This window comes from Trichosurus vulpecula, chromosome 4 (assembly GCF_011100635.1).
Source record: "Trichosurus vulpecula isolate mTriVul1 chromosome 4, mTriVul1.pri, whole genome shotgun sequence".
In the NCBI taxonomy this organism is placed as follows: domain Eukaryota; kingdom Metazoa; phylum Chordata; class Mammalia; order Diprotodontia; family Phalangeridae; genus Trichosurus; species Trichosurus vulpecula.
Genome location: NC_050576.1, coordinates 60,048,132 through 60,075,373, shown reverse-complemented (window position 1 = coordinate 60,075,373; position 27,242 = coordinate 60,048,132). Strand labels below are relative to the sequence as shown.

At 42.3% G+C, this 27,242-nt stretch overlaps 1 protein-coding gene across 1 annotated transcript in view; it reads left to right on the top strand.

The window, feature by feature from the left end:
* The window catches only part of ILDR2 (immunoglobulin like domain containing receptor 2), a 92,906-nt gene extending 66,188 nt beyond the window's left edge, over positions 1–26,718 (top strand). The window contains exons 6-11 of the mRNA XM_036755483.1: positions 1,744–1,890; positions 2,888–3,064; positions 19,059–19,172; positions 21,954–22,170; positions 23,423–24,110; positions 25,932–26,718. Of these exons, the coding sequence (XP_036611378.1) occupies positions 1,744–1,890; positions 2,888–3,064; positions 19,059–19,172; positions 21,954–22,170; positions 23,423–24,110; positions 25,932–25,967 (1,379 nt within the window). The 3' untranslated portion in view covers positions 25,968–26,718. The remainder of the gene's footprint in view (positions 1–1,743; positions 1,891–2,887; positions 3,065–19,058; positions 19,173–21,953; positions 22,171–23,422; positions 24,111–25,931) is intronic.
* The last annotated feature ends 524 nt before the right edge of the window (positions 26,719–27,242 follow it).

Sequence of the window (27,242 nt, the reverse complement as noted above, 5' to 3'; positions counted from 1 at the left end):
CCAAGCCCTCCTTCCTCCTGATAGTATTGTTTGGTTTATCTGAGCAAGTTCCCATCTTTCTGTCCTTGGTTATTTGAGTGATGTTACTTTGAGACTGAAGGACAAAACAAAAACATTTGAGTGATGCAGCCCTTCAAGCCTTGGTAACATCTTGACTTTCTTATCTCTACAATTCCATGCTTCTGTTCTTGTTAAGCGATAAATTTTTTTGGTGTGTGTATGTGATACCAGTGGACATAAAAAGCCTCATTTACATTGTTTACATCACTGTTCTGCGGTACAATGCTGTTATGACTCATGGCACTCTGATCATGCATTCTGTCACTAAAAACAATCAGAATCACAGAATCATTATCACTTCAGAGCTGAGAAAAGACCATAGTGACCATCTGGTCCAACCCAAGGGAAAAACAAACAAATAGCTTCCTCTACAACATACCTGACAAATGGTCATACAGGCTTTCTTCCAAAACTTTCAATAAAGATAAACGTATTACCTCTAAAGGCAGCCCATTCTACATTGAGAGAGCCCCCACTGTTATGAAATGGGTTTTCCCCCTTATGGCAAACCAGATTACCTCTTTGTAATGTCCACCCATTTGTCCCAGTTCTTCCTGGAGTGGGGATTCGTATCCTATTGATGATCAAAGCTCAGTATACTCTGGACATAAGTATACTTACATCAGATGTCCCATCACTCGGTTTTAATCACTTCCATCCCTCCGCTATACTGGATGCCATATTGTGATATGCTTGCATCACATACATGGTGGTAGCATCCAATCCATACTCTTAAGACAAGAGATCAAGAGACCTGGATTCAAATCCCAATTCTGCTTTCATTTGCTTTGTGTCCTCAATCAAGTCACTTAACTCCTCCAAGCCTCAGTATCCTTCCCTGGAGAATGATCGTAGACTTCTCCAGCCCTATTTTGTCATAAAGGAAGGCCTAGGTGAAGGACCTTAGTTTTAGTGACCCTAATTGGCATTAATGCTCCCTGAAAATAGGAAATGTTTACAATCTTTGTCTTTCTGTCTGCTAGCAGTGTACCTGGCACACAGTAGGTACTTGTTAAATAATGTTGATTGGGTAATGTTGAAAAATTCATTCAACAAGCACTTATTAAGCACTTGCTGTATACTAGGGCACTGTGCTAGGCACTGGGGTTTCAAAGACAAAAACTTCCCTGCCTTCAGGAGGCTCATATTCTTTTGATTAGTCTGAAAAGATCGTATGGGACCATGTTAACAATGACCAGGGGAAAGCAGATTTATAAACAGGAACACATGATACACATGTAATAGATAAAGATCAAACTGTGATGTGCTCTGGGAAGACACACAGATCCCAGAACCCCCATACCTCATGGCTGTAAAATCCAAAAGCCAGCCCAAGTGTTTTTTTGCTGTTGCTGATAATCATTCTCATACCACCTTCAATCTGAGGAGCATTTTCCCAGAGATAACCGTGAAATTCACCTGTATTACCATATAATTTCATGTTTGTTGGTCATCCTGTTGTTCCCAGTACAAGTTCTATCACACTTTCCTTGTCTCCACACTGGGATGGCTCAGTACCCTTCATTTCCAGAGTTTTCTTTGGGTTTAGAGGCTCTCTCCCCTGTTAGGAGATATTCCCTTCCTCAGGTCCTAGCTGTTGTTTCACAGTGTGATCATGAACCCAGGAGACCCTTTTCCTGAAGTAGAATTTCCTTTAGTATAGATTTTCTCTTCTGTTTCCAGAGTGGGTGTTTGTTGGCCTGGTGGTCCTAGGAGTCTTCCTGTTCTTCCTCCTGGTTGGAATCTGTTGGTGCCAGTGCTGTCCACATAGCTGTTGTTGCTACGTCAGATGCCCATGTTGCCCAGACTCCTGTTGCTGTCCTCGGGCATGTGAGTGAAAGTGAATATTTTGAGTTGACATTCAGAATTGTGCCCTACCTCGCTTCCCCTTGCCCAAAACTTTCTTCTCACCCAATGGGCTGATCCTTCCAGAACTTCATCCCTGTCAGAGAATCCTGAGGAACCACAGCATCATTGCCTGTCTTGGCCTCACCAACAATCCCACCCCAATCTCCCTGCCCCAGCCTTTTAACCCATATATATTTCTCCTTCATATGGAATCTTCATTGATTCCAACAAAGGACAGATTTGAAGGTAAGAAGGTAGATTTAGAATGTTAAGGGTGAAAATGTTGGAGAAGGAAAGCTCATTCAGGCCCCTCGACCCTTTCACCAATAACCTCAAGGCTGTAGAAGACCATCTCCCTCCTTTTTCCTCCCACTTACACCAACACAGAGACTATTAGAAAAATGCCACTTATTCCTACAGACTTCTCAAATCCTGGAGGCCATTAAAGGAAATTCTATCTTTCATGTTCCAAATTAAAGCAATTCCTAAGAGAAATCAGTGTTATTTGTTCTTCACTTCTGGTAGTGGAATAAGATCTGATTCAGGGCATTCCGAGTTGTAGGTCTCCCCTGTAAGGGCTAAGGCAAAATTCTGGTAGTATGGTTTAGACTGGGCTTCCAGGTTGTTTTTATGGAGGATGCTTTCTTAAGTTCCAGGGGCTGCTAAGATGGTACCTAGCACCATTTAATTATCCAGTTTTGTCAGGTACTAAACACTATAATTCCTCATATCACTGTCTTTCAATGTAGCTGGAGGAATGTAAGAGGGTGGGGAGAGTAAGCCTGATGAGTCAGTTCAGGAGTGGGAAATGAAAATAATTTTGAAACCAGGAATTTCCTTAGGTGGTTCTGTTGGCTAAAAATTCTAAGGGTGAATGTGTGTGTGTGTGTGTGTGTGTGTGTGTGTGTGTGTGTGTGTGTGAAGTGAGGGTAGGGGGAGTTAGTTGGGGATATAATCTTTACTTTTCTTATCTCCGCAGTATATGAAGCAGGGAAAGCTGCAAAGGCTGGCTATCCTCCCTCTGTCTCCAGTGTTCCTGGTCCTTACTACATTCCCTCTGTTCCTGTTGGAGGAGTCTCTTCTTCTGCCATGCTGATGGATAAGCCACATCCACCTCCCCTGGCATCAAGTGACTCCATTGGAGGAAGCCAGAGTGGTAACAGCAACATATATTTTCCCTACCCTACCCCATTCTTCATATGGGATCCCATTTCTGTTCCTTTCGTGGCATGGCCAGCTCACTGGGGCTATTAATTCCATGAATTGAGTCAGGCCTAGAGTACTTTAGAAAACAATTCCAACCCAATGCTCATCCATGGTACCAAAATTTCCAAGAGCAAGAGGACATTGTTTTTCTCTTCCTCCAGGCCCCTCTACAACAGTAAAATAATAGAAAATATTCAAGCTACATCTCAGACCTCTAGTCAGTCAGTTAACTGATTATCATCCCAGGACTGTGCTAGGCATCACTTTTTAAAATACAATATTTAGGCCCCATCCTCAAAAAGTATTTAATCTGGTGCTAAATTGTATAGGACTCTTGTTCAGTAGGAATTCAGAAAAAGGAGATCTTACTGTGGGTTAGGGTAGGCTGGAAAGGCTTCATGGAAGAGGTAAGTCTTGAATGTTGAAGAGGATTAAGACAGCAGAGGACAAGAAAGAGAGCATTCCATGTAAGAGGCACTAACAGGGAAAGACACAGAGAGAGGACTGGAAGGGGAGGCCTTCCTGAGGCTTGATAAATAAGTTGACAGCTTAGGTGGTACCAGACTGTGGAGGGTTTTGAAAACCATGTAGAGGAGTCATTGTAGAGTATTGCGTAGGGAATTGACATGATAGATTTGCAGTTTCGAGTGCAATTATTATCATTTTTTGTTATACTATGTTATGGAAATTCTTGCTTTATTCCAAAAATTAAAAACAAACAATTCTTTTTTAAAAAAAGTGGTATTTTAGGAAGACTAGTACTGAAGCAGTGTGCAAGATGGATTGGAAGGAATAAAACCTGGAATTAACAAGGTCCAGTATACTATTGTGTTCCATTGAGCCAAGTGTGAGGTGGCGAGGCCTGAGCCATAATGCTGGAAATGGAAGTAGAGAGGTTAAGGTGAATCAGAGACATTCTTCAGTGCAGTGAAACAAAGATTTACTAAGTGCCTACTATATACAGGGTACTGCATGAGCAAAAAAGATGTGAATGGCACCAAATCCTGCCTTGAGGAGCTAACAATCTGACAGAGAGGGAACAAGATAAGTATAACCCAAGTCAGAATGTGGCGAGTGCATGGGAGAGGTCGGACAGAGAAGGATGAGAGATTTAGGAAGGGAGGAATCCTTTTCTAGCGCATAAAAATTGGGGATGGGGAAAGAGTCTGTTTCAGGCATGGAGTGTGTATGGCAGGGGTGGGGGGTGCAGTGTACACTGATATTCAGGAATGGAAGAACAGGTGGTTGTCTAATTTGGTTGGAACATGGTGTGCATGAAGGGAGACTCTTGTGAAATACTGAGTCAGCAAGGGTAGGTTAGAACTAGATTATAGAGTCTTTGGATACAGGCTAAGGAATTTCACAGGTGAAATTGGTATGGAGCTGGCACTAATTATAAGCCTTCCACAGACTATAGACTCCCCAGGTAGAATCCCTCAGCCTCCGGATCTGCACCCATCAGCAACTTCTGGAGGACAAGGAGGGAAACATGAGCTAGTCTGAAGCTGTCAGTTTGGTCTAAGTTGAGTTTGATACCCCAGTGTGGTACAGTGAAAAACTAACTGCCATTAATTAGTTCTGTGACCTTCTCTGAGCTTCTGTTTCTCCATTTGTAACACAAAGGGGTTTAAATTCTTAAAAATTATCAGTGACTGTTCTGCAAAAAGCTTTTAAGTAGGTTACACCTATTGATATTTACCATAGTAGAAATCCAAATATTTTAGCATTATGAAAATAGATTAACAGAGCAGACTCTTTGAAGTAGTCTCTTTTTTTCCCTCTTGAGAATCACGGTGGCAGACAATCTCTGAGTCCCCTTTTCATTTTGAACTACAATAACAAGTCACAGTTTCCTGTAGGCATTTGCAAAAGTGGGTCTGGAATGAGAGAGGTCAGGGCTGGAGAGGTCACCTGCAAATTCACATGCCCAGAGAAGACAGTTAAAACTTGAGGAGTATATGAAACCTGCACAAGGGATAAAAGCCTGGTTTTTTCTGCTTCATTAACCCTGCCTTTGAATTAACAATATATACCCTCTATAGCTAAGTATTTTATGTTGGATAAAGTGGGTCTTACTGGGGACAATTATTATTTTCAGGTCTCAAATATCAACCAGTCAATAAGCACTTATTAGGCACCAACTACGTGCCAGACTTTGCTAGAGGCTGGAGATACAAAGACAAAATGAAATTTTCCCCTGCCCTCGAGGAGCTTACAATCTATCCAAGGAGATAGCATGCACATCCATAAGTATATACAACATAAATATGGAATAAATACAACACAATATTTTTTGGCAGTAGAAGGCACCACCAGGAGCCGGGGGAGCAGGAAAGGCTTCATGTAGAAGGTAGTACCCGAACAGAGTTTCGAAGGCTACAAAGGATTGCGGAAGGCAGAGGTAAGGTACATTCCAGGCATGGATGACAGCCAGTGCAAAAATGAAGAGACCGAAGACTGAATGTCACATTCAAGGAACAGCAAACAGTCCTGTTTGGCTGGACCGTAAGATATGGGAAGGGGAATAACGTGTAAGTTAGATAGGTTACGTTCAGATTACAATGGGCTTTAAAAACCCAACAGGAATTTATGTTTGATCCTCAGAACAACAGGGAGCCAGCAGAGTTTATTGAGTAAGGGAGTGACATGGTTAGACCTATGCTTTAGGAAAATCATTTTGGCAGCTGATGGCTGGGAGAAAGGAGGGACTTGAGGTAGGGAGTAGTTAAGGGTTCTGCAATAATCCAGGCAAGAGGCATTGAGGTATTGAAGCAAGATGGTGGCTATGTGAGTGAAAGTGACAGAAAGGAGAGATGTCGGTGGTAGAAATGACAAGATTTGATGACTAGATATGAGGGGCGAATCAGAGTCAGTGATCGAGCAGAGGCCGTGCACCTCTATTGTGAACGGAAGGACCGTGGTGCCCTCAACAGTAATAGGAAAGTGCAGAAGAGGGTGGGTTTTGGGGAGAAGATTGTAAGTTCTCCTTTGGACATGTTGAGTTTGAACCTATAGAATATTGGATCTAAAATACCTAATAGGCAGTTGGAGATTCGTGAGTGGAGGTGAGGAGCTACGTTAAGACTGAATATATACATTTGAGAGTCAGCTGCACAGAGAATAGAATTAAACCCAGGGGACTGATTAAACCACCAAATGAGAGACGATAGGAAGAGAAGGGAAGAGGACCTGGGACAGAGCCTGGGGAAACATCATAGTTAGGAGGTATGATATTGATGATGAACCAGCAAAGGATTGAGAGATTGCAAAGGCTTGAGAAGTGAGTGAGAGGAGAGGATGTACGTGGAAGGAATGGGCATAAATAGCTTTTTCTAGTTTATCTGTTAAAGGGGTTTGGCACCAGGTTGTGAAGGGTTTGTGATGCAACCGAGCAGAAGGCTTCATTTGGGTTGTTTTATCATGAGTTTTTTGTGAGAGAAGAAAAGCCAAAATGTTTGGTTTGCCTTTTATCCTAGAGGCAACAGGGAACTATCAGAATTTATTGAATAAGAGAGTGGCATGGTCAGACCATCATTTTAGAAGGATCATTTTGGCAGATGACCCGGAGAAGGAAGAGACTTGTGTGTGGCAGAGAGGCCAGTTAGGCATCTACTGCATTAGTTTAGGTGAGATGAAAGTAGCCTATGAGAGAGAGCTTGACTATTTTTGTAACTATTAGTAGAAATTCCCATTCCTGAGAACGAAATAGAGTGACCACTACATGGTTAATCAACAAGCATTTATTAAACACTTAATACGTACTAACTAGGCATGGTGCCAAGTGCTGGGGATATGAAGAAAGGCAAAAATGTAGTCCCTGCCCTCAAGGGGCTCATATTCTAATTTGGGAGACAATCATGCAAAAAACTTTAGGTTTCCTGCAGAACGTGGGATCTAAGTTGAGTCTTGAAGGAAACCAGGGAAGCCAACAGCCAACAGACAGAAGTGAGGAGGGAGAACATTTCAGGCCTGGGGGGGGGGCATCCAATGAAGAAACATGGAGGCAAGAGATGAAATGTGAGGAATAGCAAGGAGGCCAGTGTAGCTAGATCACAGAGTGAGTAAAGGGGAGTAATACCAGGTTCTAGTCTCCTGAAAGATGGAGTAGATAAAAGCCACTGATGGAAATTCTCTGATCTTCCACGAGTCTTTTCTCCATTCTTCCATCTCTGTATCACTTCCCTCTCCCCCCCTCCCCCCACTGCTTCTGGATGTAGCCTACTATTCTGATTTTCTTTTATTGGTGAGAACTCCTCTTCTTTCATGTTTCTTTCAGCCCAGTTGTGTTGAGTACAGCCTGCCATTTTGTTGAACCTTGCTTAGGCATTTGGACACTGTTAACCTTATTGACTGTTCATGATGGAGCTCCCCACTGAATTCCTAGTGACTTCTTAACATTAATGGTATTAAGTGGAGGCAACCTAAGGGGGTGAGCCATGTGGCGTAGTGGAAAGAGCATTGGGTTGGGCTCAATACCCAGCTCTGCTACTTTGGTCAGCTGATCAATAAGCGTTTATTACATACCTACAGACACTGTGCTATAGTTGCTGGGGATATAAAAATAAAGATCTTCCATTCTAATGGGGAGACTGTATATGTGTGTACATATATGTACATATGTGTGTATGTACATACATATATGCACATATAGAATAAACATAAAGACAGTGAATGCAAATAGATGCAAAATGGTTAAAGACAATGTAGTTTGGGAGGGAGGCCACTAGCAGTGGGTGAGATATTTGCTACCAATGTTACCTTGAGCAGATCTCTCAAACTTTCTGGGTCTCATGTCCTCACCTCTACAACAAAGTGGTCCCTTCAAACCCCACATCCTGTCAGTGGTGGTGTTTGTGCCATCTTGTAGGTGTTCTTTGGCTACTGCTAGCTCAGAAAAGTTGGCTTAGGTGAAATATTCATCAAGGGATTTTTTTTCTTGCAGAGAAGTGAACTTTTAAAAAATGAAAATTCAGCTTGTTTTATAATTTTTATGCTGTTCTAATGTTAGGAAGATTGTCATCATCCCAAACTATCTATTAAACTCATGTAGGTGGTATAGCTGGAGTCTGGATTGGATAGTAGAAAGGATACCAGATTTCTGTGGCCAGAAGATCTGGCTTTAAGTCATGACCCAGCACTTACCACTTGTATAACCCTGGGCAAGACCCTAAACCTCCCTGGGCTCCATTTTCCTCATCTGTAGAATGGCTAGGTATTCGATTTCTTACCTGAAAAACCTATGAAATCCATATGTAGATGATATGACATATTTACAGTCATACCTAGTCAAGCAGCTGATTCCCTAACTTTAGCATCTTTAAACAAACCTGACTTGGGTATTTGAATGCAAATATTAGCAAAATAGTTTGTATGTTTTTTAATCTTATTTTTATTAATGCCCTATCATATGCATTTCTGAATATAGTCCTCCCTTCTTCCCAACCTAGGGAGCTATACCTTGTAACAAAAATTTCAAAAGAGAAAGAATAAGAGATTCAGCAAAATATTCCACATGCCTAGACCTCTCCTCTAGAGTGAAGAAGGGAAGGAAGTATATTTTCTTAATTCTTCTCGTGGTCCAAGTTTAGTCATAATTACACAACATTCATTTTCAGTTTTTTGTTCCTTTCATTTGCATTGTCACAGTCATTGTTACATATTGTTTTCCTGGCGCTGTTTACTTTTCACTATGGACCAGTTCATGTAATTCTTCATATTTTTCCTTTTTTTAAGGTATGGTAATATACTCTCAGGGGCATCTAGGTAGCATAGTGAATATAGCATTGCCCCTGGAGTCAGTAGTCCCTGAATTCAAATCTGGCCTTAAACACTAGCTGTGTGACCCTGGGCAAGTCACTTAACCCTGTTCACTTCAGTTTCCTCATCTACAAAATGATCTGGAGAAGGAAATCACAAACCACTCCAGTATCTTTGCCAAGAAAACCTCAAAAAGAGTCACAAAGAACTGGACATGACTAATCAGCAAAACAACTAAAAATATTCCATCACATCCATGTACATACGCAGTTTGTGTAGTCACTCCCCAATCAATAGGCACTTCCTGTGCTAACACTTTATCTGGGACCCTGAAACTAGTATCCGCTTAATCCTTCTCCTCTGTGCCTCATATCCTATCCTTCTGTAACAGCACAAAAGATAATCCTTGTCATTTACCATTGAGGAGATGAAAGGCCTAATTTTTGCAGAATCGTTGGAGATTTTGCCAAGAACGACGCTACTTACGTAAGTCTGTAGTGTCATTCCAGCCACTAGATTGTGAATGGCACCTCTGATTAAGCCAGAGAGAATTCTGCAGAAACTTTAACTACACCACAGAAAAAAATCCAGACATGGTCCAGATATTCAAAAATCCCCAACTGACTCTAGCAAGGAGTGAGAGATACACGCTGTGTAAGTTGGCACATTGGATTGCTTCAGCATGGGTACAGTTTCAAGTGGTTAAGCAGCCTGCTCTTGAAGAAGGAAGCAGAGAGGATCCTTTGGGCATGCTGGTTAGGATTTATATTCCACCTGCCTAGATAAAAATGCTCTCTGGAGTCAGGCAGGCTGAATAAAGGATTGCTTTTGCTATTGACAAAGAAAGAGCTATATCTTGTTGGAACTAAGGAAAATAATTTTTAGACCTTAAATAGCCATGGATAGGGGACTACAAATACTTGAGTGAAATTGGAATTTGAGAGGGCTGAGAGTTAGAATCTGGACTATAAATAAACCTTTAAGAGAGACAAGTAGTTGGTCCAAAAGATAGAATTTTAGACTTGGAGTCAGGAAGACTTGAGTTCAAGTGTGGCCTCAGATACTAGCTCTGTGACCCTAGGCAGGTCACTTTACCTGTCTACCTCAGTTTCCTCACCTGTAAATTAGGGGTAGTAATAGTACCTACCTATGTATAGGGTTGTTGTACTTTGCAAATGCTATATAAATGGTAACTATTATTATTATCATTCACATTCACATCTTTAACCCAGCTTCTTCCTGAAGCACATTAAGACCAGTGCCAGCTTGTGGGAGCACATGTAGCTTGCTGTCCAAAGCAAGGACTTTCCAGGCCCCAGTTTCTGAATAAGACAAGTGCTCAGGGCGCTTCACCAGAAAGTAGAGCCTCTCTCTTCCTTAGCTTCTTAGGCTGCCCAGAAGCCTAGAAATTTCCTGGACTTTTATTAAGAATTCCAGGCATCTCTGCAATAATTTTGAGACAATCGCAGCCTCTGTTGATGTTTGTTTGTTTAGAGCCTTAAAACCAAAAGGCTCCAGAAGCACTTAAAAGAACATACCAGCCTTATGAGATCAAAGAAAACAAAACCAGCCTCCTCATCCAAGTTGAACGAGCTTGTGTTGAAGTCCCCAACGATGAATGGCTTCTGTAGCCTAAGGACACCTGCCTGCCTATCTCGTTGATTATTGCAACATTGAGAGCTTGGCATGGGAAATAGAAGCACTTTGGCATTGCTCTGATTCCCCTGCGGTCCCCAGATGTGTGTACGTCTCTCTATTAGTACTAATCCTCTGTTTGGCTTTTAAAGCATTTCATAACCTGGCCCCCTCCTCCCTTTCTTCCCAGTCTTCTCCTCCATGTACTTTGTGGCCTAGTGTCACTGGCCTCCTTGTTGTTACGATACTCGGCACATAGTGGGCTTGTAATAAATGTTTATTTCTTGACTGACTGATCGTTCACTAGATTGACTGTTCCTCACTCCTTTCAACATGGCCCCTGCTTGCCTTTCTTCTGGGAGAGATGAGTGGGCTAATGTAGCTATGGGTAGGTTTCTGAAATCGTGTTTACAAGACTGATAATGTGTGTATGTGTCTGAATATACATAATGTACTTAATTGTAGTAGACATACACATAGAACATGCAAAATGAAAGCATCACTCTACCCCCTCCTGAGCTGATGTTCCCTTGAGGATGGAACATGGCACCTATTCCACCACCCATAAAGAACATTGCTCAGCATGTTAGGACAGAATACAAAGGGCTAAGCTTTATTCCCTTTGAGGTGTCCTGGGCTCTTCTTTAGCAAGATAGCAATTCTATAAGTTGAAATTTGGTTATAGAGAGTTAGTCGCTATGTAAATAACATGAATTTTAATTAAGGTGAAAGATTAAGATGAAATCTCTTTAAAAATACACTACATGAAACTAAAGTATGGCATCGAATTGAATTTGCTGGTGTCTCATTTCCCCTAAAATAAAAACTGGCTAAGCTCAGGAACTGGAGAGCCTGAGATGTGAATATACCCTGATAATATTTGTAAAGCACTTTACGAAACCATAAAGAGCTGATTTTTTATTATAGTTGTTGCCTGGACTATGGAGAAAAATTACATAAATCATTCATTGACCCTAAACTGAAACATATTTTTAAAAAAATATTCTCCAAAGATGACTCTACCCAGGAGTGTTGCATATTTCTCATTAAAAATATCACTACCATCTTAGAATTCCCTAGACTTTGGATCATTCTCTCTTATGCAAACAAACATAATAACGTAAAAGTACTCCAGCTACTTTTGGCTTTTGCAGTGTCAGTGAACCATGACACAGATCAGACTGGGATGAAATAACTATTTCATCATTAATGAGCCTGATCAGTGAAATTACCTGATAGGAATGAATAAATGAATGGATGGATGGATGGATAGTATTTAAGTGCTTACTATGTGCCAAGTACTGTGCTAATTACTGAGGACAAGAATAAAGAAAATAAGGAACTTCTTTGCCTTCAAGGAATTTACATTTAAAAGAGAGAGAAGACTCCTTATTTGGGCCAGGGAAAGTCTGGCTGAGAAGGTTTTGGTCTAAGGGTCGCCTAGGTGAATGGAGTGATAGGAGAGTTGATTGGGACAGCCTTTTCAAAAGCACAGATAGTGCTGATTTGATTACTGTTCCTAGAGCAAAAGCAGGGAAGAGGAGGAAAGTTCGGAGGTGAGGTGCAGATAACACATTTTAGATCTGCTAATGTGCTGAATTTGAATTTTGATCTTGTGAATTTTGAAAGGAATAAAATTCCGAAATGTGTTATCTCTGTACATTCATGTGAATTACGTGAGAAAGAGTGTGCAAAAGACCAACGAATTATTATTTTTGGATCAAAGCAAAACTCTACCTTCTCAATCAGATAAAGACTTAGCATCCCAGTGACAACCTTCCTCTCTCTCCATAAGCAGGCCTCTCTTGGAATGTATCATGTGCAAACATCTGGATGTTTTTGTGAGTTACTTTAAAAACAGAACTGTCTAAACCACTAAAACTTGTAAAATTCTAATGTAGTCAACAGTAAAACTGTTAAGTCTGTAGTAAAAATAACCAAGTCAATGTGGCTGACCAATAACAGAATTTGTAACTTCAGACATCTTAAGGAGGTATAAAAGCCAAGCTTTTTAGCTGCTGAAACCCAAACTCACAACATCCCTCAGGCATAAAGAGAGCTAGGCACCATCTACCCTCAATGGCTACCAAGGTTCATTTGAAAAGCAGTAGAAATCCCTTAAGTCCCAGCTGCTGTGACAAGGAAATCAACTTTGGAGTTGTTTTGAAGAACAGTGGACCCAGGATATCATGTAATGCTGGGGGACAGGTCTAATGCCCTCCTTGTAGGCCATGAAGTGCACAGATTGTCATTAGACTTCAGAGCATGTGACTTGACCTATATGATATAATATGTACAGTCATGAATTTTGTGGGAATAAGAGAGACATATCTAAACTGTGTATGTGGTCCAGATTATAAGTAAGTCAAACTGGGATAAGTTTAAGGAATTCAGGATGTCTAGACTTATATCTAAAGAGCAGGGAAAAAAAAAAGAAGGAAAGAGGAATTGGCTTGGTTTGGGTTAGTTCCTGAAGGACAGCAAGGCCTAGGAGATGGAAAATACAGGAAAACAAATTTCAGCTTGTTATCATTAGCTTCCTTAACAATTAAGGCTGTCTGAAAAATGGAATAGACTGTCTTGTGCCTGCCTCATCACTAGAGATGGCTAAAGGGAATGCCGATTGAACGTTTGTCACAGTTGTCATAGAAAGTTTCTCTGAACCCTTTATAAATCTTAAAGTGCCATATAGATATAGATACGTCTACATATCCATTTTAATGTATAAAGATATCAGCTATTGTAGGGTGAAAGGGGGCTTAAAGGACTTCCCAAGTCCCTTGAAACTCTAAGATTCCCTGATTCTAGTTTCACTGCCTTACTGGTAGGAAGTCATGGCCCTCATACCGCTGCTTCCTCCTTCTACCCTGCTCTTACTATTCTTAAAGATCTGTTACACTAGAATATCAGGAACAGTAAGATAAAGGCAAGGAGAAAAGGGTAGGACATTCAGCAACCCTGGAATCAAAAGAGAAGCATAGGGAGAGGACTGGACCACTTTGTGTCCTGGCCAGAGGATCCTTACTTAGCCTGTTGCCATCTGGCTGTCCTAAGCCCAGATTTTGATTACTCTGCATTCTGACTGATGACATTGACCTGCTTGCCAAAAGAAAGGCAGGCCAGATTTTGTTTGGACAGAAACCATGATATAAACATCAGTAGCAGGAGGACTGCACTTGGATATGACACAGCTCTACTGATCACCACCTCTTTGACCTTGATCAAGTTACTTTCCTTCTCTGAATATGCATACCTTAGGAGTATAGGGCACAAACCGAGAGCTGGAAGGGATCTCAGAGGCCATCTAGTTCAGTGTCCTCATTTTACAGGTAAGGAAACTGAGACCCAAGTTAAGTGACAAGCCCAAGATGACATAGGGAGTAAATGTCAGATGTGGATCAAATGAAATAATAGGTGTAGAACACTTTATAGATCTTTTTGTTTTATTTTTAATCAATAAGAATTCCTTCTCATTCTCTCTCTCTCTCCCTCCCCCTCTCCCTCCCCCTCCCTCCCCTCCTCCCTCTCTCCCCTTCTCCCCTCCTATAGAAAAAAAAGACAAATGAAACCCTTGCATAGTTAAGCAAAACACATCCCTTCATTACCCGTGACCAAAAATATATATTTTAATTCTACATCTTGAATCCATCACCTCTCAAATATGGCTGGTCATTGAATTCATCTAACTCCTTGAGTCTGTCAAAGTTGTTTGTCTTTACAAGGTGGTTGTTACTGTATAGACTGTTCCCTTGGTTCTGCTTATTGAACTCTGCCTTAGTTGATACAAGTTTTCTCAGGTTTCTCTGAACCCTTTATAAATCTTAAAGTGCCATATAGATAATAGATATGTCCACTTATCTATATTAATGTATAAAGATATCAGCCACTGCTATTATTTAGCTTTGCTTACATGGTTCCCTCTACCTAGAATGACCCTCCCCACAAGCTCATTTCCTACCCATCTTTTAGGACCCACCTAAAATGCCATCTCTTCCATAACATCTTCTGCTCTCTTCCCAGCAGAAAACAGGCCTTTCTCTGGACTCCCACAGCGCTCTGTATCTCTCCTGTGGCCGTCTTGCAGCCTATCTTTCATTATACTTTCATTTCATTTCATTATATTTTATCTCCCTTACCAGACTGGAAGCTCCATCTGGTTGGGACCTCACTTATAAAGCAATTTTAGACTGTATTAAGAGAGAAATAGTGTCCAGAACAAGAGAGATTGATAATCCTCCTGGATTCACCTCGGGCAGGCCACAACTGAAATACTGCGGACGGTTTAGGGCCCCACATTTAAGGAAAGATACTGACAAACTGGAGCATGTCTAGAATATGGTATTACATTACATTACAAAAGGACTAGCGAAAAGAATCAGAGGATCATAGACCCGGAGCTGTAAGAACTTCAGAGGCTGTCTAGTCAGAGTGTCAATAAATGTTTATTTAGTGTTTAGTACATATTATGTTGCTGTTTTCAGTCATACCCAACTCTTCGTGACCCCATTTGGGGTTTTCTTGGCAAAGATATTAGAGTGGTTTGCCACTTCTTTCTCCAGCTCATTTTACAGATGGGAAAACAGGCAAAAAAGGGTGAAGTGACTCGCCCAGGGTCACACAGCTAGTAAGTGTCTGAGGCCAGATATGAGCTCAGGAAGATGAGTCTTCTGACTCCAGACCTGGCACTCTGTGCACCATAGTGCCCCCCCCCCTCTGCTGCCCCACTACATGCTAGGCACTGTACTATATGCTGGGGATACTGAAAAAAAAAGGAGAAAGAGAGTCCTTGCTCTCAAGGAGCTCACAGTCCAATAGAACATGCAAACAGCTGTGTACAAAGAAGATAATTTACAAGGGTAAATTGTAGATAATCAATCCAGGCAGCATTAAAGGAGGTCAAGAAAGGTTAGCAGAAGTCAAGTCTAACCGCCTCATTTCATAGATGAGAAGCCTGAGGGGTGAACATGATAGCTATCTTCAAGTAGACACGGAGCCATCATTAGTCTCGTTCTGTTTGGGTCCAGAGGGCAGAACTAAGGACAAGAGGTTAAAACAGGAAAGAGGCAGATTTCACAGCGGGTGGAGCGCTGGGCCCGGAGTCAGGAAGACCTGAGTTCAAATTCAGCCTCAGACTCTTACTAGCCGTGCAACCCTGGACATCAAGTCACTTAACCTCTGTTTGCCTCAGTTTCCTCAACTGTAAAAATGGGGATAATAAGAGCACCTGCCTCCCAAGATTGTTATGAGGATCAGATGAGATAATATTTATAAAGCTCTCGGCACAGTGCCTGGCACCGTGTAAGTGCTACTTATTAGTAGTATTATTCCCAACAATTAGCTCGATCTAAAAGGAGAATGAGCTACTTGGAGAGTTATTGAATTCCACCCTCACTGGAGGTCTCCAAGCAGAGACTGTGTGAGCACCTGTTAGGGGTGTCAGGTGTTGGTTATAGTGATGGCCTCCGAAGTTCCGGCTCTGGAGATTTTGTGATTCTGTAAACAATAAGAGGTTACCCAAACTGGAATGGCCAACTGTAGAAGGGAGTGGGGTCTTCGCTGGAGGTTTCCAAGTAAAGATTGGAAAACTATACGTCAGAGATCTTGAAAAAAGGATTCCTCCTGGATTACATGATATCTGGGGGTCCATTTTCACTTCTTCTATAAGATCTTATAAAAACTAACCGCTTTAGCCAATAGCCATTATTAGGATAATATTAATTCATTCACTAAACATTTGTTGAGCATCTGCTATGTTCAGGGCATTGTGTTATAACAGAGATGATTTTAGCACATTCTCAGTCCTCAGGGATTGACAATTTAGGAGGGAGAGAGAGTAAGCCATACAAACTGTAATGCAAAATAGAACGTGATTAAGTTCCATAAAATAAGTATGAACAACGTTCCACTGGAATTCACAGGGGAGGAAAATTGTTGCCAGCTGGAGGAATCAGAAAAGGTCTTCATAGAAGAGGTAGCACGGGAACTCACCCTAATATATATATTAGTTATTTCTTGCACATTTTGGGTTACAAAGAACTGAAATCTGATGGTCTCAATCCTCTTCTCAGCATTTACATAAGCCACATTAAAGATAGGGTAGAATTCTTCCCATTTTGTAGATTTAGAAATTGGGGTTCAGAGAAGTCATTATCTTCCCACAGTCACCCAATGACTCATTGGTAGAATGGAAAATGGATGACTGTTCTCCTGATCCCCACCCAGCCCTATGCTTTATCCAGTAGACCAAGCTGCCTCAGAAGAGACACAGCATTTTCGTAGGATAATTGCATTTTAATTGAACTGTCTGTACTACTCTGCTAACGCCTCTGCAGAGATGGGAGAGTGAGTGCTTGATAAATAAAATCATTATTGCTAATAATTTGCTCCATGTAAGGATTTTAGAGTTAACCTCCAAAAGAAGGTATCGCTAAAAAATGTGTGCCGAGAATCATTAATTTTTTTTTAAATCAATCCTACAATTTGAAATAAATGTGCAAGAGATGCCCAGCATGTTCTCATATAATCAGTGCACCTGCAAATGTGTGTGTGGGTGTCTTTCACTGTCTTTGGTGCCTGTTCTGTGATTAGAGTACCGCAAAATGTAAAGTTCTCATCTGGGATGTAAATAGAGCTTGTGTGTGTGTGTGTGTGTGTGTGCGCGCGTGTGTGTGTGTGTGGAGAGGGGGAGTTGCCCACATTCAGGGCACTGTGACCTGCCTCCTCATGGATTTTAGAAAATTATACCAGAAAATAGAAAGTAGGCTTTTCTCTAGAAGCACGTACGGTGCCCTTCATTATTATTTGTGAATCAGTTCCATTAAGAGTCAGATCTTAACTTCCCCTCCAGTCTTAAAAGGATGGGGTGGCAACCTTCACCCAGGCAGTGGAAAGGACTTTGATAACATTTCTATAGTACTCACTATGTGCCAAGCACTGTGCTAATCGCTTTATGATTATTATCTCATTTGATCCTTACAACAACCCTGAGAAATAGGTGCCATCGTTATCCTCCTGTAACAGTTGAGGAAACTGAGGCAAACTATGGTTGAGTAACTTGCCCAGAGCTAGTAAGTATCTGAGGCCAGATTTGAACTCAGGTCTTCCTGACTCCAGAGCCAACGCTCTATCCACTGTACTACCTCTCCATTCACAGTTCAGATCTCTCCTCTGATGTTTTCCACCTGCTTTGCCTTTGGCATATAATTTTACCTCCCTGGGCCTTAGTTTGTTCATCAAATGGAGGGGAGACAGAGAATGGATTAGGGGGACTGTGAGACTGGTGCACTGAGCCTTTGATCCCATGAATATCAGCGCCGTCTTTAAGTATTTGAAGGGCATCTGTGTGCAAGACGGGTAGGCTTATCCTGTTTGGCCCAGGGGGCCGTGGCGCAATATGGATGGAGGTTGCCAAAAGGAAGATTTAGGTTTGAGGTAGGGAAAACCTTCCCTCACAACGAGGCCTCCAGAAGTGGCATAGGCTGTCTTGAGAAATGGATAATTTGTCATCCCTGGAGGTCTTTGAGTAAAGGCTGGACATTCACCGGTCACCTGTGTTGTAACGGGGATTCTGTTTCAGGGATGGGCTGTTCTAAATCGCCTCAAGGGTCCCTTTTCAGTGTTAAATCCTGGATTCTGTAACATGCTCCAGTAGACAACCCATGGCACTGGCCTTGTCAGTGTTCAGTCACTGCCAACTATGAAGAATTCTTGACTTTCTCTCTTTTTTCTCTTTTTCTCACCCTCACTCTTTTTACATTCTTTGCCTCCCCTACTTTGCCTCTCCTTTTGCCCATTGCTTATGCTTCAGGCTTTCTGGGGAGCATTGCTTAGCCCCACTAGTGACCAGAGGTGATTGCCCTCTATGCTAGTGGGTCCTCTAACGAGCAGAGAAAGATTAGTCCTGACTTCTTGATCCCTGACACTCTTTCTGACCTGGGTAAGTTACTTAATCTTTCTTGCTTCTTTTCGTAAAAGGGGAATCATAAGATCATCTGTTCAAGACCATAGAGAGGTAGTGGACTCTTACCTGGAGATTTTTAAGCAGAGGCTAGGTGACCACTTGGACAGGGAGGTTGTGTCCCTCTTAATTCTGGTGCCTTCTCTCTGTAAATTATTTCCCGTTTATTGCTTGCTTTAATTATAGTTGTTTGTATGTTGTCTCATCCATTAGACTGTAAGGTCCTTGAGAGCAGGAACTGGCTTTTACCTTTCCTCGTGTCCTTGTTGCTTAGCATATGGCCTAGTATGTAGCAGGTGCTTAATAAATGTTTATTGATTGCTTGATTGGTAGAAGAGAGTCTTAGTCAAGGTACTACTGTTTGGAATGGATGGCCTCTGAGGCTGCTTCCTATTTATTTAGTTGTATTTGGTGTATCCCCCTTCCTCTCTCCCCTTGAAATAGAATATAAGCTCCTTGAGGACAGGGACTGTTCTTCATTTCTATCTTTGTACTGCCAGCAGGCAGCACTGTGTCTTGAAGCAGAGTAGGTGCTTAATAATACTTGTTAAGTGGAATCCAATCGTACTATTCCTTCCTGTTCTTCTCTTGGCAGTTCGCAAAGGTTACCGGATCCAAGCTGACAAAGAACGAGACTCCATGAAAGTCCTTTATTATGTTGAGAAGGAACTGGCTCAGTTTGATCCGGCCAGAAGGATGAGAGAAAGATGTGAGTAATAAGTCTTCTGTGATTTGTTCTATGCTGGGAGCGCTGAGAGGTAGCCTACTAGCTCCTGGCTGCACAAGGCTTTGCCAAGGTAAGAACTGTCTGGGGTGGCAGCAGCTGGTGCCACAGCCTTGGAAAAAACTTCACCTTGAGTAGGCACAGGGAGAGAGCAGGAGCAGGAGGCTTCTGATTTGGTGGGTAAAGGAATCTTTTGTTACTGCGTGATGCCACATCTGTGTATCAGGATCCTGAGACTCACTGGGGCTATCAAAACACTTGAAAGACAGAAAAAAAAGATAATTTGTCAAAAACACCCCACCCTTTAAAATGTTTTTAAAAGGATACTTGAAGATATAGAGATATAGAGACTGAATCCTGCCATTCACTGACTCAAAAGACCTTGACCTTCAACTCTGTAGACCAAACAGCTGCTCTCCCTATAGGAGGTAATTGAGAGGAACACCAAAAGTACCTGATGAATCTGGCAGCCACAGGCCTACGTCATCCTAAGCAGCCAAGTACTGGGAGGTTCAAGGGACTGAGGGAGGGGCAGGGAGAAAGACAGAGGGCTGCCACTCTTGTTGGAAGGACTTTTTAATTAAAGAGTCTCTTGGTGTCAGGGCCCCAGCTCTGAGCTCATTCACAGACCTGTAGCCTGTCTAGCTGACAGTGATGATTCTTTGGGATGGGTCCTTAGTAACCATATATCATTAGTGCCTGCATGTAGCAGGTCTGACGTGTGAGGGCTAGTAACCGAAGGCCTGTTAGAGTTTGGCTATGATGCTCTTATTCCTCCTTCTCCCTTCCCCACATTGATAGCAGGCTTGGTGGGGAATCTGTCATAATTAGGGGGTTCTGTTCAGATTAGGAGGAGCCAACACATTGCACATAGCTCTCCATTCTAAAACTATCCTGTCTGAGGAGCACTCACTGCTGTATCCTCCCACCGCACCTACTATAAAAAGACCATCTCCAGATTGTAATGTCAGAAATGCAGATGTCACTGCATCTGATGGGCTTAATGTATATGCTGTGATGATGGGTCTGCATTAGGGCACACAGAAAGGCCTGGGTGAAGGAGGAGGGCTGGGAAAGGAGACAGGTGATATAGCACAGGTACTGCTGAAGAAGAAAGAATTTCAGATGCTGACAAAATGCTTTTAGTCAGTCAACAGAAATTTATTAATTTGTTTATTAAGTGCCTTTGTTCTAGGCACTATGGGGAGTGCTAGGGGCACAGACTCAGAAATGGACTCTGGATAAATCTGAAGAGATTTGTTACCAGAGGACCAGAGTCACCAGCAGATTATTATTTTTTTACAATTGTTCATATTGTATTATATATTTATATGTAACATATAAATTTATTGTATTTATATTATATTTACAGTTATTTATTTTTACAGTCGTCCTGGGTAGTATAGCTACACCAAGAAAATGATGGTTCCTTTAAGTAAGTAAAGAGCTTGCAATGACCCTGGAGGAGAGAGTGAGGCTGACTACTTTGTACAGCTCTGCTTCACTCAAACCCAACTCACACACAAGTCAAGACATCATGCTTACGATGCTGTTAGTCGTCTGGAAGAATGAAGGATGAATGGCACACCAGCAACAAAGAGCTAGATATTTTACAACTTAGGGCTGCCTTCCCAGGGTGCTCTAGGCCCACCCTCCTCATATATCATCATCCTTTTTAAAAATGTTTTCCTTTTCCATGTTTGACACTGATGAACCAAAGGATGCTGGATGAGAGGTGGACAAAAAAGGGAGGAGAGAGAGAAGCCAAAGGCTCTCAATATCCATCCTGATTCTTATCAGAAATTGGAAATATTTAGGATTAGTTCTAGTTTTTGCAGGTCTAGCAGATGGCTTATATCAGAATGAATATTTTTAAATGAATGTTCAGGTTTGGTTGAGTGAAGTTCAGGTTTAAGCAAACTAAGATGACTCATTCTAGTCTCCAGGTGCAGACCTGCTCAGAGGTCCTTCTACAGGCAGCCCCTTGGTCTGCTTTAGGACTGGAGGGAAAGGGCCTGAATCCCTTAGTACTTGGCTGCTTAGGATGATGTGGGCCTCTGGCTGCCAGATTCATCAGGCAGTTTTGGTCTTTCACATCCTATAGGGAGAAGTGTTGCTAGGTCTACACTGGGGAAGCTGTCATTTTAGTACTAAAGGAGATCTCCCAAGTGAAGAAATTCCTTCTCCTAATGCAGACTAGCACCTTCTCTGCAATTTATAGTCTTAGAGAGTTACTTAGAGCACTGAGAGGATAATTAACTTACCCAGGGTCACACAGTCACTTTATGTCAGAAGCAGGACTTGCGTCCACCTGGTTCAGGTGACTGGGAAGCCAGCTTTCTATCCACTAGGCCACACTATCTCTCATGGACATGTCTCATGAGACAGAGTAGTTCTAACCTCCAGTTACTGACACTGGATAAGAAACAAGATAGATGTCAGGGCCCTTGGCTTCTTTTTCCCTGTATGCCTGCCTCTTACACAGAATCCTTTGTTTTTTGTTAGTTTTGTTCATCAATGTTGAAAAATACTGAGTATTCTCCCATCCAAGCAAGGCACAGAGAGCAAGCATTGTTTTCTGTGAGCTGGTCTGTCTTAAGCTGCACCCAACTCCTGCTATGGCAGCATAACCAGAAGTAGCTTTGGTCAGTAACCCAGCCTGGATTAGAGAATGGTCAGGGCCCTCAGCTTAGTTGTTCGCCCAATGCCTTTGGCTTTGAGAGATCATGCAATGATGTTTTGTTGGTTATTTTTTTTTCCTTGCAGATAATAACACCATTTCTGAACTCAGCTCCTTGCATGAAGAGAATGGAAATTTCTGTCAGTCTTACCGCCAGATGCGGAGGAAGCCTCTCCCTTCTTTGGGGAACGTGGAGAGTGATACAGACTATTGGACAGGTGTAATGGGAAACAGTGGTGGGTCAGGACATGGGCCCTCATCCTCCAATTATAACAAAGAGGATCGAGACAGCTTCAGGCACAGGTATAGAAAATATTTTGTTCAAAAGGAAAATGGAGTTTAGGTAAAGGAAAGGGATGAATAGGCATAGTGCAAAATGTAAGGAAAGGTGGACCTGATGGCTGCCCTTCATGGGTTTCCCAGGCTATTTTAGTATGGCTGAGCTTCCCTGCTGCTGCCGTCCCCCCCCCCCGCCCAACCCCCGTTATCTTTTTTGCATCAGTGTCTTGATAAACCATTCAATTTCCATTGGCATAATGGAAAGTCAGGAGAACAGAGTTCGGGTCTCCTACATTCTGTCTATAAATGTGGGCAAATTTCTGTCTTGAAACCCATGACACTTCAAGATCTCATAGAGAAATGATTCCTCCACCTTTGGACTTCTCAAGCTCCTCTGATCTCCCCAACTGCCCTCATTATTTTCTTTGGGTATAGTTATTTATGTGTGTGCCTCATCTCCCACTCCGTTATAACCTCCTTGAGGACAAACACTTTGTTTTATTTTCATCTTTCTAGCCTCAGCACCTAGCTTAGTGTCACGTACGCAGTCAGAATTGAATAAATACTTGTTGAATTCTTGGTATTCTGTCCTTCTTTGATGAATATAACAAATAATACTTGGGCTTCTCCATTCCATAGATAATTTTAAGCAAGGAAACATTTTTTAAATGCCATATGCAAGAATGACTTTGTTAGACGGTAATCAAAACATTAATCAGTTCCCTTTTTTCTGTGAACTGTACCAAGTCCTTATGAACTTCCAGGCACACATTTTCTCATCTGTCTCATTTGTTTTATCACATAGCCTCTAAAAGGGTCCCAACCATACTGCCTAGTAACACTTTCTCCATACCTGCCTTCTTACTGTGTAAGAAGAGCAGTATATATCTCCATCCTTGGCTAATTAGACTTTGCAAAGAAACTGTTCAGCCCACTGTTTCCAAAGCCCCCCTTTTCTCCATACCCTGGGGAAGAAAGGGAAGAAATATTATGCAGTGCCTGCTGGAGCAGTAGCTAGGTATATGATTAAACAGGAACCTCAAAACTCCATATGAATCTAATCTAGTATTGTTACTGCTGTCATTACTGATTCAAGGTGTTGCTCTCTATCATATATCCCAGCCAAGAGTGTAGATCATGGGATTGGAGGGGAAAAACTAGTTAAGTATCAGGCCTTGCTCATCTTCCAGGCCAGCTATAATACATAGTACATAGTAGGTGCTCAGTAAATGTTTCTTCATTGGTTAAGTTTGACTGATGGCTTTTTTGCTTGCAGCCAGCAGCGGTCAAAGTCAGAGATGTTGTCACGGAAGAATTTTGCCATGGGGATGCCAGCTGTCTCCATGGATGAGTTGGCAGCCTTTGCAGACTCCTACAATCAGCGATCCCACCGAGGCGAGGGCAACAGCCAAGAGCCTCGTGGGGGGAGCCGCTTTGAGAGATCAGAGTCACGGGCACATGGCGGGCTTTATAATGATAGTTCCCTAGAGGAATATTATAGCAAAAGAAGCCGGAGCCGGGAGCCTCTGACAGACTCAGATCGGGGCTGGTCCTATAGCCCACCCCGAAGACGGGCTAATGAAGATAAACACCTGCCTCGGCTGGTGAGCCGGACCCCAGGTGTTGGACAGAAGTATGACCATACCTATTTGAGCAGTGTACTAGAGAGGAAGTCCCGGGGTGAGGGCAGCAGTGGTGGTGGGAGCCTGGAGACCCCATCAAAGCTGAGTTCCCAGCCACTCCAACGGAGTGGGAGCTATTATGCATGGTCACCACCAACAACCTACAAAGCCGGGAGTGGACAGCAACCATCATCCCAGCCAGACGAAGAGGATGAGATGGAAGATACCTTACCACCCTACAGTGAACTGGAGCTGACCCGGGGCCCCTCCTACAGGGGCCGGGAGTCCTTGTACCACAGCAACTCAGAAAAGAAGAGGAAAAAGGAGCTACCCAAGAAAACTGTGAGGCCGTGTCTGGTGGTCCTGATCCAAGTGGGATGAGAAGGGAACCATCAGGCAGGGGACATTATGTCTGAAGAGCAGAGGCCTGGCACAAAGCTCATAGGGGAATGGGAAGAGCTTTTTAGGGGGTGGATTCCAGGATTAAAGGGTACAAGTCATCTGAGTTTGGGGGAATTGGTGGAGGGATATCATGCAAGGATAGGATAAAGTATGAATTGGGGTTCTTGGTGATGGGTAGAAAAGTTAAAGGAAAGCAGAGGGTGATGAGAAGCAAATTTGGGTGGTTATGATAGAGGGTATAAGTGAATTCAAAAGCAAATTTTGAAATTGCAAATTAGGAAGAATAAAACACTACTTCATCAGATACCCTAGAAAAATGGTAATGAATATCACAGGATGTGGCATTCCAGGATTTGATAGTGAAAATGACCCCTGGATTTAGGGGCCATTGCTTCTTTGCAACCTTCCCAACGAGATTAGTGTAGGCAATGAGCAGATAAATGGAAAAGCTGCTACCATCATCAACAAATAAAAAATGTAGTGGTTATGTTTCTGGTTTTTTCATCTAGAGCAGAGTTCTTAATCTTTGTTGTATCCTGGAGCCTTTTGAGAGTCTGGTGAAAGTTATGAACTTCCCAGAATAATATCTTTAAAGGCACAAAATAAAACACACAAGATTACAAAGGAAAATGATTATATTAAAATATAGTCAACTAAAAATATTTTTTAAAGTTTATGGATCTCAAATTAAAAAATCCTTCTCTAAAGGAATTATGTTCCTCTTCAACTACTGTAGGTGCTTTGGGTTAATTTTCCAGTAGTAGGAATTGGTTTGTGGTGAGCCATCCACACTCTCTTTTTTACCTGGTACTTCTAATAACCAGTGGCAAGATAGGGCAGAAATGGAGGCAGGAGCTGCATAGGTTAGTCTGTAGCCAAGGAACAAAGCTGTTCTCTTTAGGAAACTAAGAGGCTTCTCTAAGAAGAATGGCCCTGTATCCAGCAACTGAGCTAACTGTCCTAGGATATGATTAACAGTCTTCTTATGAAGAAGAACTGCATTGTTAGCTGTGTTCTGGGCGCTTTTAGCATATAGGAAAAAAAAACCCTAGTTCTTGGATAAGTCAGTCAGTAAATACTATGTTGTTGTTCAGGCATTTCAGTCATGTCCAATACTTCATGACTCCATTTGGGGTTTTCTTGGAAAAGATATTGGAGTGGTTTGCCATTTTCTTCTCCGGTTCATTTTACAGATGAGGGAACTTAGGCAAACAGGGTTAAGTGACTTGTCTGAGGCCAGATTTGAATTCAGGGAGATGAGTCCTCCTGACTTCAGGCCCAGCACTCTATCCACTGCTCCACCTAGCTGCCTTAAACATTTATTAAGCACCTACTATGTGCTAAGAGCTGGGACTACTAAGTCAAAAACAGTCTCTGTTCTCAAGATGCTCATGCTGTAATGGGGGTGACAACATGTAAACAACTATGTACAAACAAACTATATGCAGCATAATAAATTGAAAGAATTAATAGAAGGAAGAGACTAAAATTAGGGAGAATTGGAAAAGCACCTTGTAGAACGTGGGATTTTAGCTGAGACTTGAAGGAACCCAGGGAAACCAGAAGGTGGAGATGAGGAGATAGAGTATTCCAGGCATGAGGGGCAGCCAGAGAAAATACCTAGAGTGCAGAGATGGAGTGTCTTGTTTGAAGAACAGGCCTTGCCCAGATAACCTGTTTTGAAAGTTTTATTTAAGGATTCATTAACTTCTTTAATCCATCTGTGATCTTAACTTTGCCCTCTCTTCCTTCTCTCCCTAGAATGACTTTCCAACCAGGATGTCCCTTGTGGTCTGATACTTGTTTTCAAGGCATCTCTTTGGATGACTAGAAACCAGGAGGTGACTACAGAGACAAGAATCTGACCCATGACCCAGCAGGCCATCAGATATGGAAGACTTGCCACTTACCAACTTTGTCTTTAGGAAACTCATCCCCAACCATAGTGTCCACTGAATTAGCTCTTCAAGAAACTGATCAGAAAAACAGCTAGAATTGGGATTGTTCCAATGGTTTTCACCTTAAGTGTTTCATCAGCCTTGTTGCTCTGCTTTGCAGAACCAGAACCAAAACCAGAACACCATTTTTTACTATGAAACAAAGCTAGCTCTTGTCCTCTAATCACCTGATATTGCCTCTGTCTGTGGTACACTTTCCACATCTCTGACACCCTCCTTAGAATTCCTTTGGACTCATTTGGACAAGGACAAAAAAAAAGGTGATTCTTTCCTAACTCTAAGGGGAGGTCTTCTGCTAGCATTTGAACATAGCCCTAAAGCAAAAAAAAATACCCCCGCTCTCGTGACCATCTCAGGTCTGTACTATCCATCTAATGTGATGACAAAATCTGAAGGCCGTTGGGGGTCACTTGATGTATTTGCTACAAGTCTTAGTTAATGGTGCCATACTGGGCAATGGGACTTTGGTTTGCTGTTCTGAGGGATGATTCTTTAGTGACTTGAGCAAAAAATATGAGGGTAACACACCTTCCTGAAAAGCTATATGAATTTATGAGACATGGGGCAGGCAGTATGGTGTAGTGGTCAAAGGGCTGGCTTCAAAAGCCAAGAAGACCCGGGTTCAAGCCCTGCCTCCTATGCATACTGACTTTGTAACTCTGGGCAAGTCCCCTAGCTTCTCAGCATTCCAGGCAGCTCTCTAAGCCTATGTTACAGAGATGAGGATGGCCTGCATTGGTAGGGGGAGTTTCTTTACCCCCGTACCAGTGAAATAACAGGTCCAGGATCTATCCCTTTGGGACCCATGTAACATTTAACAACACAAACTGTGTTTTTTTTCTTTATGCTGCTCACTTGAACGTGCAAGTCGGCCTGACTTGGACTAATAAAGGGCTTTCACCCCCACTTCCCTTAGGTGGGTGGCATGACCTAAGAGAACTGTGCCTGTAGCAGTGAGAGGATTTCGGTGTCCTTGGAACCCCTGAGATAACTTTTTGAAATACATAAATGAAAGAAGAGGGGGTGAGGGTGGGGGGGAGGGAGGGGGGGGGAGAGAGAGAGAGAGAGAGAGAGAGAGAGAGAGAGAGAGAGAGAGAGAGAGAAAATAATGTAA